General features: G+C 45.3%; 1 protein-coding gene across 2 annotated transcripts in view; it reads right to left on the reverse strand.

Moving 5' to 3' along the window:
- The window catches only part of LOC146863693 (uncharacterized), a 395333-nt gene extending 383409 nt beyond the window's left edge, over window positions 1-11924 (reverse strand). The window contains exon 1 of one of the 2 annotated variants that reach the window (XM_085627827.1): window positions 11783-11924. In XM_085627827.1, coding sequence (XP_085483953.1) covers window positions 11783-11861 — 79 coding nt within the window. In that variant the 5' untranslated portion in view covers window positions 11862-11924. The remainder of the gene's footprint in view (window positions 1-11782) is intronic. The other variant, XM_085627828.1, reaches the window with a different exon arrangement.
- Between the last annotated feature and the right edge of the window lie 1592 nt (window positions 11925-13516).

Below are 13516 nucleotides of genomic sequence, written 5' to 3' on the forward strand. Positions count from 1 at the left end.
TATCGCTGAGGAGATAAGCGTTGCTAATAGCACGCTATCTCAGCGATAAAAATCCACGTTACCCGGCGATAATTATCCTCACGCTAAGAGCGCTGAGCGATAATTATCGCCGGGTGTTGCTGATATGCCCCTTAGTCTCTAGATCTAATCGTTTACGGTTCAGTCCCCACTGTGACAGTGTGCCTGAGCCACCCTAAGGGTAATGACTGTAGCGCATTGAGGGGCATATATATGGGCCCCTTGTGCCAATGTAGCATCACTTTTTGTGACTCTTCGGAGGCACAAACTACAAAATCTTATTTATGAGGACACACAAATCCACTATGCATGGCTTTGAATGGCCTCTTAGATATGGAGTGAGGTAAGGCAATGCCAGTCGCTGCTTTGCCTTACCCTGTGCTAGGGAGGTGTTCCATGGGCATTGCGGTGGGTGTTCCCACACAACACACATGTATTTTGATCCTTCCCAGATCTACAAAGCCATGTAAACCTGAGGATGCATCAAACCTTACATTCCCCTCTTTGCATGCATGCTGCATTCTACAGCCCACATAGAAAGAGGAAGAAGCCTCCCGGGATTGTTTTGTTCAGCAAGGGGCCCCATTCTGCACAAAAAGATTCCTGCAGACAACACAGGTACGTTTGCACCATGGTGCGAGGGTGCCAGCGTTGGTGCTAGACTACCAGAACTGCACCAGTGCAGGGGAAAGAACAGGAATGCACCGTATTGGATAGATGCGGTGCATTCCTGCCCTTTCGCTTTGGCATAGGGCAGCGCACCAAGGTGCCTCGCTGCGCTACCCTGCGCCAAATCCCCTCAAATGAAACCCTTAGAGTTTGAAGAATCTGTGTTAGGTCTACAACTTTAGTAATTTTCAGGTTAGAGGCTTGACCTACAAACAGCCTAAGATTTCCAAAGACAACTATTGTGGAGATTATTAACTGAAAACAGACATTGTTCCACCTCTTGGTTATGAATCAATATCTTCTTTGTCTATCTCAGTTGTTCTTTGCTCCTTATTCTTGTCTTTGTCTTACCCAAAGTGTAATCATTCTGTTTTCATTGGAGAAATTGTTTCCTTTCACTGTTGATTTTTTTTTACTTTACATTGTAGTGTGCAAGGAACTATTTTCTCTCCCTGTGCTCCCTCTACGCTCCCCCCCCCCTCCTTTGGCCACCAGTTTTCTTTATAAATTATCAGCCTCCTCCGCCCACCAAACCCTTTGCAAAAAAAATTAAATGCCATTGCACTAGCTTGCCTATGCCAGACTTCCTGGTTTTGCCATCTCTTGTTGTTGCCACACCCATTTCTAAATGAGTGCCAAAGTGCAACATAAGGATCCGCAGGGGAGCAACGAACATGTGCTGCTTGTATGCCCCTTGTAGTATTGGCTCATCGACGACAAGATTTATGAAAGGATTGCGTTGTCCTCGCACTGGCAGAGAGCAGGAATGAGCCAAATGTTAGAAGATATGGTGCATTCCTGCGAGCAAGTCGCATTGCTGCGTTGCACTAAGTCACATTTTTGTAAATTTTGACCCCAAATGTTTTGCTTTTCTCCGAGAAGTAAAAGCTACAACTGGGATCACAACCTTCTTGTTAGTAATAATTCACAGGCAGTTGGGGCTGTTACTTGGAAAAGAGGCAGCTTGACTTTTTCAAAATATAGTGCTGCACGTGGGGGGGAGGGAGGTGCACACTAAAGTGTTTTTGTACCAAAGCCAGAGTAGCAAAATAACTTATCCTCTCTGTATGTTTATAATTTGTCTGAGTTTGGTATGTGTATGTGAAAGCTGGAGCCACGCTTCCACTAAGGTTAACAAGGAACAAAATATTGGCAGAGGCAAATATCCTACTGCACATTGTCCCTGGGAGGTGGTGTTTGCATGTTGTTAGGCTGGTGTCTTACAAACACTCATGAAATGTATGGAGTTGAGCTATTTATGTAAGTTAGACACCTATTAATCTTTCTTTCTTCTCACCCATTTGTCCACCTGCCTGTATTTGCAAACCCCCATACAGCCCCATTCCCTGGCTCACCAATCAATCAATCAATCAATGCATTTGTAGAGCGCACTACTCACCCGTGAGGGTCTCAGGGCGCTGGGGGAGGGGGGAGGTGGAGGAGCTGCTACTGCTCGAAAAGCCATGTCTTGAGAAGTCTCTGAAGGTCAGCAGGTCCTGGGTCTGCCGCAGGCGGATGAGGAGGGTGTTCCATGTCTTAGCGGCGAGGTGGGAGAAAGATCTGCTGCCGGTGGTTGCTCGTCGGATGCGGGGGACGGTGGCGAGGGCGAGGTCAGCAGAGCGAAGCTGGCAGTTCGGGTGTAGAAGGTGAGTCATTCGTTGAGGTAAGCTGGTCCGGCGTTGTGGAGTGCTTTGTGAGCGTGGGTGAAGAGCTTGAAGGGGATCCTCTTGTTGACGGGGAGCCAGTGCAGGTCTCTCATGTGGGGTGTGATGTGGCTGTGGCGGGGGATGTCGAGAATGAGGTGTGCAGAGGTGTTCTGTATGCGTTGTAGTCATTTCTGGACTTTGGCTGAGGTTCCAGCGTAGAGGGTGTTGCCGTAGTCCAGTCTGCTGCTGACGAGGGCCTGGGTGACCACCCTTCTGGTTCCGGTGGGGATCCATCTGTAGATCTTGCGAAGCATGCGGAGAGTGTTGAAGCAAGAGGAGGAGACAGCGTTGACTTGCTGGGTCATTGACAGCGATGAGTCGAGGATGACCTATTAGCCTGTCTGTTCATAAAATCACACACATACCCACTACCCATCCCAAAAAACTAACTCTCTGCCTGTCTGTCTGTCTGTCTGCCTGCCTGCCTGCCTGTGTCTGTCTGTCTATCTGCCTGCGTTTCTGTGTGGCTATTTGTTTATCTGCCTTTCTTTCTGTCTGTCTACTTACATATTTTCATTCATAGCCAAATCTCTGTTATCCCTTCCTCAAGTGCACTTGTCTCTCCCCTAAGAGATGGAGAGGTTTGTGAATTCCTTTCACAAGCCCTGCATGTGTGTGCTACTGAAGGTAGAGGCCATTCTACTTGGATGGAGTGCCCTTCGCAAGGCACACCCAGGGAGGAAAGTTCAGTCCGGGCTACGGCCCAACTGGGGGAGTTCACACTACATGGCACATGCTGCTCGTATCCAAAGGTAGGTCACAGCAGCACATGCAGTTCTGTAAAGGTGCACAGTGGCAGTAGAACTTGCATTCTCTGTGTCTTATCACTTGGGTCTTCATTAGGCCAAACCTCAACCCCCTTCCAAACAAGCAGGTGTCCACCACAGCTCTCAGTGATCTCACTACTCCAGATGTTGTAGGGTTTCTCTCGGCTCTAAGAGATTCTAGAAAGCTCGACTGCATCAGTGATCTCAGGTGTGTTGCTATGGTTGAGTCTGAGACAAGACTGAGTTGGGTTGGGAAGTTGGTGGTCGTTCAGGTAATCAGTGAAGTGTATGTTGATGATTTTCTCTAAGACCTTGGCTGAGAATAGTTTCAGGAGGATTGGTCTGCAGTTGGAGAGTGTTGAAGCATCTGTGGAGGTTTTCTTTAGACGTGGTAGGACAGTTATGTGTTTCCAAGCATCTGAGAAGTTTGCAAAGAAGTTGGCGGTGTTCAGAATGGGTTTGAGCATGGTGCCGATAGCTAGCAGTGCTCTGGAGTAGGTGTGGTGGGGGCTGGGGACTTATTGGGTCCCTGAGCGGATGGACTTCATGGTTACCGGTGGTTTCTTCTGGGGTGATGACAGGCCATGTGGTTAGCATTGGTTCTTTGCATACGAGCGGGAGGCATTTGGTGAGGTCTGCCTGGCCTGGTTGTGGGCTGAAGTTACTGTAAAGGACATTGACTTTGTTGCTGAAGAACTGTGAAAGTTTGTTGTGGAGGTCCTGCAAGGGGATGCTGCAGTGGAAGGCAGACGCTGGTGAGGTGAAATCTTCACAATGGCAAAGATTGTGAGATGTGGGTGCTGGCATATATATGTCTGAGTGCTGCATTTGGTTGCCCGGATCATTTGGTGGTAGTGTCTCATGGTAGATTTGAATGTGCTTCTGTCTATATTTTTGTGGCTCATCTTTACTTGCCCCTCGGTTGCTTGCAGTGGTGTTTCGTTAGCTTGAGTTCCTCTGTGGGCCAGTTGGCCTGGGGTCTGGATCTTATTGTACTCCTGTGTTTGAGGGGCCCTAGGAGTTGGCACAGGAGGTGATCCAACTGACTCCAAACCACTCTTATGGTTTGTCAGCTTGACTCCTATTCCTCTATTCTTGATGGACTTGTTGCTTACTCATTTGTTTCTCCACAGTCCATCTTCTATGTCCTTGAATGTATGCTAAATTGTTTCACCATTAGACAGTAAACAAGATTTAGGATGTTTCACTTAGGCAAAGTAAATGGAAATAGCTGCTGATCACAATGAGTTTAAAACAGGGAATATGTGGAAAGAAGTAGAGAAAAAGTGAGTGAAAACACATATTCATGCATCAGTGTCTAAACTGGGAGTAAAGACAAGAAGTGTAAATCTTTTTGGCATCTTCTTGGCTGTTTTTGATCTGTTTTATTCATTGGATTGGGCATAAAGCCATATTACATACTGACTATGTCTGTCTGTCTGTCTGTCTGTCTGTCTGTCTGTCTGTCTGTCTGTCTGTCTGTCTGTCTGTCTGTCTGTCTGTCTGTCTGTCTGTCTGTCTATCTCTGTCCGTCCATCCGTCTATCTATCTGTCTAGTTACCTGTCTATGTCTATCTGTCAATCTACCTGTCTGTCTGTCATTAGCTTAGTAGCGCACAGCTTTTACCCCAGATCAAGGTCCCTTGATGTGTACCGAAAAAATGTGACGTGCAGTGAGAGCAAAAGGCAACACTATGAGACACCAGCATTGAAGCGCCATCCAAAGAAGAGAACACAAGCCGCTCTCGTTACCCATCCCAGCGTCACTAACCATGGCCAACAACGGGCCTTCTAGAATGCGTCTATGTTTGATGACGTATGCTTGGGCTTTGAGCCCTGTCGTGACGTCATTCACAGGGTTTGGTCCCTTGACATAGGAAAGTGAAGGGGTCAATCTTCATTTGTGGGTACAGACAGCAGCGTGTCCCACCATCTGGTGCAAAGCTTTCCTTCCTCATTTCAGCTTCCTGCTCTGGGGGCCGTAAACAGATGGTTTGCCTCAGAACACTGGGGGTCTGTGCTTTACAGACGTGAACGCGAGGTCCCACGAGAGACTGCTGAAAGACATCGCATGAGTCAGACAGAGGGACTTAAAAATGGCAGCAATCGATTCTAGTACCAATGCCAGCCTTACCTGCCCACCTGCCCTGCAGACTCTGCCACTCCCATCCCACCAGACCTCTTAGTGCCACACATGAAGCTTTACCAGGGACCCCTCGCATGCGCACTCCCAGATCTGGGGGCAGATCCTTCTCCTACCAGCCCCTCCCTCTTCATTCCAACAAACTCCCTCTGCAGGTTCGTACTTGTCCAGAGCTTCCCAAAGTCAACAAACTTCTAAAGAAGCGGACGCTTCAACTGCACTGTACTGCTCTTGAGTAGCAAGCGCCGAGAACAGGTGTCTATACCATAACATAACATACCATAACATACCATACCATAACATAACATACCAAGATGAAAAGAAGCCACCACCTAAGTGTGAGGGGCGTATGCCTGCAACGAAAAGTAGATGAAGAAAAAAAAATCAACTAATATAATTTCAATACAGAACAGGTGCTACTTAGAGCAGGTTTAGAAACCCTTTTTGTTAGCAAATTCAAGTAAATATGATTCTTATTAGCACACAGAAAATGTACTCTTGACTTTGAATTAATATAACTTGAAGACAGTTTAAACAGTACACGGATGACAAAAAAATTAAAAAGATGAAGGGAAGAAAAATAGCTGGTAGTTCTCCATCAGCCCTGGGACTGAAGAGCACTTCCTTTTTGCTGGATGTTCACATGAGATCAAGCAGCTGGCCATAACTCACAGTGCAAAACAGCCAATGGCTGAAGAGGGATAACCCTCTGTCGCCTGCTGCATGCTGTGGTTGGATGAAGTGAAATGTGAATGACAGCTGAACGGGCCAATGGTGAAGAGGGCTGACCCGAAGGTTCTGTGCTGCTGTCCATACATATTTTATTTATTGTTTTTTTACTACATGAGGCTGGTGACACGGCTATAGCAGTATCCTTGACAAACCTAAAAACATTGGGGCATATTATTAAGCACGGCGTTAAAATTATTGCCGCTTTAGCGGCAGGAAACTGCCGCTAAAGCGGCGATAATGGGCTTGATAATATTCCAATAGAAGCCCATGTTGACACCAGAACATGGGCTTTTATGGAAATTCTCAAGGGCATATTATCAAGCCCATTATTGCCGCTTTAGCAGCAGTTTTCTGCCGCTAAAGCGGCAACAATTTTAACACTGTTTCTTGATAATATGCCCCATTGTGAACATGTTTTTTGTTCCTGTTTTATCTCAGCTCTAATTTAAATTGAGTATCGAGGGGCATATTATCAAGCATGGAGTTAAAATTATCACTGCTTTAGCGGCAGAAATTTGCCGCTAAAGCGACGATAATGGGCTCGATAATATGTATTTGAGAATTCCAATAGAAGCCCAGGTTGTCACCAAAACATGGGCTTCCATGGGAATTCTCAAGGGCATATTATCAAGCCCATTATTGCTGCTTTAGTGGCAGTTTTCTGCCGCTAAAGCTGCGATAATTTTAACTCTGTTTCTCGATAATATGCCCCTTAGTGAGCTCGCTCTGTTGCTGTGCGTGTTTTAACCAAACACTGCTGGTGTAAAAATAAAAAAGGAGAACATAACAATAGTGACTGAGGTGCATATCTACAAGGCGGCGATATAAAATTATCGCCGCTTTTGCGGCCGTTTTCGGCCGAAAAGCGGCAATAATTTTATTGCTATATCAGCCAGGTCACGCTATCGCGTGAAACCTTGCCTTAGCGCCTGAATTCCTAACGCCCATCTTTGCATCTCTAATGAGATGCAAAGTGGGCGTTCCTCCCCAGGATAATGGGAGAAATGTCGCTAAGCGACATTTCTCCTATTATCAAGCCTCACGCAAAGCAGCATAGCGACAAGAAAAGTAGCGATAACCTCTGTTACCGCTACTTTCCTTATGCCTGCTTTGAAACTGACATAGCCATGATATCCTATGGAAGGTGGATATCATGGCTAAGTTTGTGGGTCCCTATCATCAAGCTATCGCCAAACTTCGTGGGATTAACGCTGGGTTTTTAGCGATAATCTCACGTTAGGCAGTTAGCGCTAGGATTTTTATCGCTTTTGAGATAAGCGTTGCTAATAGCACACTATCTCAGCGATAAAAATCCACGTTAGGCGGCGATAATTATCCTAGCGCTAAGTGCGCTTAGCGATAATTATCGCCGGTTGTTGCTGATATGCCCCAATGAGTGCAAACTTGTGATTCTATATTTCAACAAATAATTTATATCTTGCAACAAAAAAAAATCTGTACCCCAGTTATCAGTTGGTTTTGCTATGAAACCAGTGGGTGGGGTCCCCATGTGCTTGCGCGCGGACCCATCGCACCATTGGCATGCCTCTGGCCCCAGACACATGTTTAAGGTTTCTTGTGACGTGCTTCATTTTGCGAAGTCTGCGTAAGGTGTCGATGGGGGCACCGCCTGCCTGTGATGCCACCGAGGCAATAATATTCCATGAGTGCACAGTCCCCTCAGGCGCTCGTCCATCGTGAGGCACATTCTGCATCCATGAAGGGGCGGGCCTGGCCGCTTTCTGTATCCGAAGGTACATTATGGTTTGAAATGACAGAGGGGGGTCAGGCTCTCTGTACCTGTCTGTGATATGGCACATTATGCTTTAAAAAACACTTACGAGTATCTAGGCTGTCAGCGCCTGTCCGTCAAATTGTAAATTATGGCACAGAATGAATGATTAACTCTTGTCAAAGGTACATTGGGCTTTAGAATGTAGGAGTAACTCGTTACCTGCATCTGTCTGTCAAAGTGGTCATTATGCTTCAGAATGAAGGATCAGAATGAAGGAGTAGCTCGTTATATGGCACATTATGCTTCAGAATGAAGGAGTAACTCATTATATGACACATTGTGCTTCAGAATGGAGTAACTCGTTATATGGCACATTATGCTTCAGAATGAAGGAGTAACTCATTATATGGCACATTATGCTTCAGAATGAAGGAGTAACTAATATGGCACATTATGCTTCAGAATGAAGGAGTAACTCATTATATGGCACATTGTGCTTCAGAATGAAGGAGTAACTCGTTATATGGCACATTATGCTTCAGAATGAAGGAGTAACTCATTATATGACACATTGTGCTTCAGAGTGAAGGAGTAACTCGTTATATGGCACAATATGCTTCAGAATGAAGGAGTAACTCATTATATGGCACATTATGCTTCAGAATGAAGGAGTAACTAATATGGCACATTATGCTTCAGAATGAAGGAGTAACTCATTATATGGCACATTGTGCTTCAGAATGAAGGAGTAACTCGTTATATGGCACATTATGCTTCAGAATGAAGGAGTAACTAATTATATGGCACATTATGCTTCAGAATGAAGGAGTAACTAATATGGCACATTATGCTTCAGAATGAAGGAGTAACTCGTTATATGGCACATTATGCTTCAGAATGAAGAAGTAACTCGTTCTATGGCACATTATGCTTCAGAATGAAGGAGTAGCTTGTTACCTGCAGCTGGGCATCACAAGGTACATAATGCCTAAGAATGAAAGAACAACTTGTTACCTGCACCCTTCCATCACAGGACACATTATGCCTCAGAATGTGTTAGTATCTCGTTACTGGGTACATATTGCTTCAGAATATATGTCAGTGTTTACCTCATCTATCCATCACAGGGTACATTATGCTTCAGAATGTGTTAGTCTTTCATTACTTCTATTTGTCCATCATGTGATACATTATGCTTCGAAATGAATAAATAATTAATTGATGACACCTGTCCGCCAGAGGGCGCACTATGCTTCAGAATGAGTGCATAACTGATAAGCTGTACCTATCCATCACAGGGCACATTATGCATCTGAATGAATGAGTAAATCAATACCTGTACCTGTTCATCAAAGGGCACATTATGCTTCAGAATAAATGAGTAACTGACAACCTTCTTCTATTACTCAATGGCTACGGTACGTTTCAGGAAGAATGAGTAACTCGTTACCTACACGTGTCCGCCACAGGGTAGATTGTGCTTCAGAATGCATTAGTATCTAGTTACCTGCATTTGTCCATCACATGGTACATAATGCTTCAGAATGAACTCATAAGCTGCACCTGTCCGTCACATGGTTCATTATGCTTCAGAATGAATGAGTAATTCGTTACCTGTGCCTATCCGTCATAGGACATAATATGCTTCAGAATGAATGAGTAATTAAGAAGCTGCACCTGTCCGTCACAGGGCACATTATGCTTCAGAATGAATTAGTAACTTGTTACCTGTGCCTGTTCTTCACAGAGTACATTATGCTACAGAAGTAATGAGGAATCCATTACCTGTGCCTGTCTGTCATAGGTCACATTATGCTATAGAAGTCATGAGTAACCTGTTAACTGCACCTGTCCGTCACAGGGCACATTATGTTTCATAATGAATGAGTAACTCATAAGCTGCATCTGTCTGTCACAGAGCACATTATGCTTCAGAAGTAATGAGTCACCCGTTACCTACACCTGTCTGTCAGAGGGCGCATTATACTTTAGAAGTAATGAGTAACCCGTTACCTACACCTGTCTGTCAGAGGGTGCATTATGCTACAGAAGTAATGAGTAACCCGTTACCTGCACCTGTGCTCTACAGGGCACAATATGTTACAGAAGTAATGAGTAACCCGTTACCTGCACCTGTCCGTCACAGGGCACATTATGCTACAGAAGTAATGAGTCACCCGTTACCTGCACCTGTCTGTCAGAGGGCACATTATGCTTCATAATGAATGAGTAACTCATAAACTGCATCTGTCTGTCACAGGGCACATTATGCTTCAGAAGTAATCAGTAACCAGTTACCTGCACCTGTCTGTCACAGGGTGCATTATGCTACAGAAGTAATGAGTAACCCGTTACCTGCACCTGTGCTCCACAGGGCACAATATTTTACAGAAGTAATGAGTAACCCGTTACCTGCACCTGTCCGTCACAGGGCACATTATGCTACAGAAGTAATGAGTCACCCGTTACCTTCACCTGTCTGTCAGAGGGCACATTATGCTCCAGAAGTAATGAGACACCCGTTACCTGCACCTGTCTGTCAGAGGGCGCATTATGCTTCAGAAGTAATGAGTAAACCGTTACCTTCACCTGTCTGTCAGAGGGCACATTATACTTCAGAAGTAATGAGTAACCCGTTACCTGCACCTGTCCGTCACAGGGCACATTATGCTACAGAAGTAATGAGGCACCCGTTACCTTCATCTGTCTGTCAGAGGGCGCATTATACTTCAGAAGTAATGAGTAACCCGTTACCTGCACCTGTGCTCTACAGGGCACATTATGCTTCAGAAGTAATGAGTAACCCGTTACCTGCACCTGTGCTCTACAGGGCACATTATGCTCCAGAAGTAATGAGTCACCCGTTACCTGCACCTGTCTATCAGAGGGCACATTATGCTTCATAACGAATGAGTAACTCATAAGCTGCATCTGTCTGTCACAGGGCACATTATGCTTCAGAAGTAATCAGTAACCAGTTACCTGCACCTGTCTGTCACAGGGTGCGTTATGCTACAGAAGTAATGAATAACCCGTTACCTGCACCTGTGCTCACAGGGCACAATATTTTACAGAAATAATGAGTAACCCGTTACCTGCACCTGTCTGTCACAGGGCACATTATGCTACAGAAGTAATGAGGCACCCGTTACCTTCACCTGTCTGTCAGAGGGCGCATTATACTTCAGAAGTAATGAGTAACCCGTTACCTGCACCTATGCTCTACAGGGCACATTATGCTCCAGAAGTAATGAGTAACCCGTTACCTGCACCTGTCCGTCACAGGGCACATTATGCTTCAGAAGTAATGAGTAACCCGTTCCCTTCACCTGTCTGTCAGAGGGCGCATTATGGTTCAGAAGTAATGGGTGACCCGTCGTTACCTGCACCTGTCTGTCACAGGGCGCATTATGCTACAGAAGTAATGAATAACCCGTTACCTGCACCTGTGCTCACAGGGCACAATATTTTACAGAAATAATGAGTAACCCGTTACCTGCACCTGTCTGTCACAGGGCACATTATGCTACAGAAGTAATGAGGCACCCGTTACCTTCACCTGTCTGTCAGAGGGCGCATTATACTTCAGAAGTAATGAGTAACCCGTTACCTGCACCTATGCTCTACAGGGCACATTATGCTCCAGAAGTAATGAGTAACCCGTTACCTGCACCTGTCCGTCACAGGGCACATTATGCTTCAGAAGTAATGAGTAACCCGTTCCCTTCACCTGTCTGTCAGAGGGCGCATTATGGTTCAGAAGTAATGGGTGACCCGTCGTTACCTGCACCTGTCTGTCACAGGGCGCATTATGCTACAGAAGTAATGAGTCACCCGTTACCTGCACCTGTCTGTCAGAGGGCGCATTATACTTCAGAAGTAATGAGTAACCCGTTACCTGCACCTGTCCGTCACAGGGCACATTATGCTTCAGAAGTAATGAGTAACCCGTTACCTGCACCTGTCTGTCACAGGGCACATTATGCTACAGAAGTAATGAGTAACCCGTTACCTGTTCCTCGCTGGCGGTTCTTGGCCGTCTCTGGATTTTTCACAAACTTCACATCGGCATACGTCACGGCTCCATCCATCACTCAACACACTGAAACCAGCCTTATCAGACTCTGTTCACTTGTGGGAAAGGAAACTCAACTGAAATGTGTTCTAGCAGCTAAAAGAGAAGTCAAGCTCATTTTAAGGAAGTGCAACTGAGCAGGTTTGACTGCCCATGCACATATGAAAATACCCTGCTGTGACCAGCTGTCAGCACTGGATGCAAAGAGGAAGGAAGGTCGGAGGGCTCATACCTCAGACCATGTGTGCACACAGAGTGAAGGTGTTCAAGAAGAAGATAGAGGGGCAGATCTGCCTCTTTTCACGCATTGAAGCAGCCGCAAACGCTGTGTTGTGTTGCGCAAGAAGAAGAGCGCAGGGGAGCACCAAATTTACTGAAATATGGCACTCGCGCCCCCTTTCCCTTGCGCCACGGAGACACCTTTGCGCCATGGTGCAAGGGTGCCTCCATGAGTCTGGCATAGGTTTAGTATCGGAAGGATACCCTTCCAGGACAAAATACTATGCATAGACGGACTTAAGCCATGTTCCCTCTTTGTAAGTGTGCTGTGCAGTGCAGCACACGTACAAAGTCGGAAAAGGAAGGAGAAATTAATGCATTTCTCCTTCCTTGCGCCTACTTCAAAAGGCGCAGTTTTCTGATGCTAAACCCTCTCGACTTTATTTAGTAAACTGGGTTTAGCTTGAGAAACCTTGGGTGGTTGCATGGGAACGCCCATGTTGCACCCATGGTACGCCCCCTTGGCGCTAAGCAGTGCAAAGCAGCGCTCTGAGTGGCTTCGCGTTACTTTCACGTTATTTCCAGCGTTAACCAAGTTTAGCGCTGGAAACCAAATCAGAAAAGAAAGATTTTGCGCCAAATTGCATCACTTTTATGACAGAAACACAGTGTAAAATCTTAGTAAATCTATCCCAGAGTTTTTAACTACAACCAGTACTTACGTCGACTTCACAATATCTGATCTACTCAATCAATTAATAAAACTGTATTCTGTTATGATTAGAACTATAAAAATATAACATATTAACTTATATTACAATAGTACAACTCTAAAAGATATACAGCAGAATTAATCGATCCATGTGTACCTCAATTTCATAACAGGTTTTAAAAAACATACATTAAAAATGACAAATTTATCAGTGAAAAACTGTAAAAACAAAAGTGCGTCAAATTTGTGAAAAATGTAATGCTTTCAATAAAGGAACAATAAACATTTTCCTGGATATGTTTAAGTAGCTACAACACATAGTAAAATGTATTGTATCTTGTGAAGACACATCGTCGCAGCCGCAAGGACCCAGTAAATCAAACCCTCGCCACCCTCGAGAGAGGCAAGCAGCGGCGGCAGCATGGTAAATCAAAATCTTTTTTTACAGCATTTACCCGATGGTTTTGTCCCACCGCGTCACTGGACAAAGCTGCACCCGGCTCTTGAGCTCATAAGTAGGCTGAAACTGATCGTGGGTTGCTTGTGTTCAGCTTCAGGGAGGACCTGGCTTGACAGTTCAGGCTGGACAGTTCTGATTGGAGCAGGGTCAAGACTAATTTGCATATAGCTGGGTCTAAGCGGAAGCGGTATGGTGTTCAAAATAACAATGGATTGGGATGCGGCCCAAGTAATTTCTAAGGGCAGAGATTAATTCAAGCGTTCCATCCATCACTTTTTGT

The sequence above is a fragment of the Triturus cristatus genome, chromosome 2_1 (genome assembly GCF_964204655.1).
Source record: "Triturus cristatus chromosome 2_1, aTriCri1.1, whole genome shotgun sequence".
Classification (NCBI taxonomy): domain Eukaryota; kingdom Metazoa; phylum Chordata; class Amphibia; order Caudata; family Salamandridae; genus Triturus; species Triturus cristatus.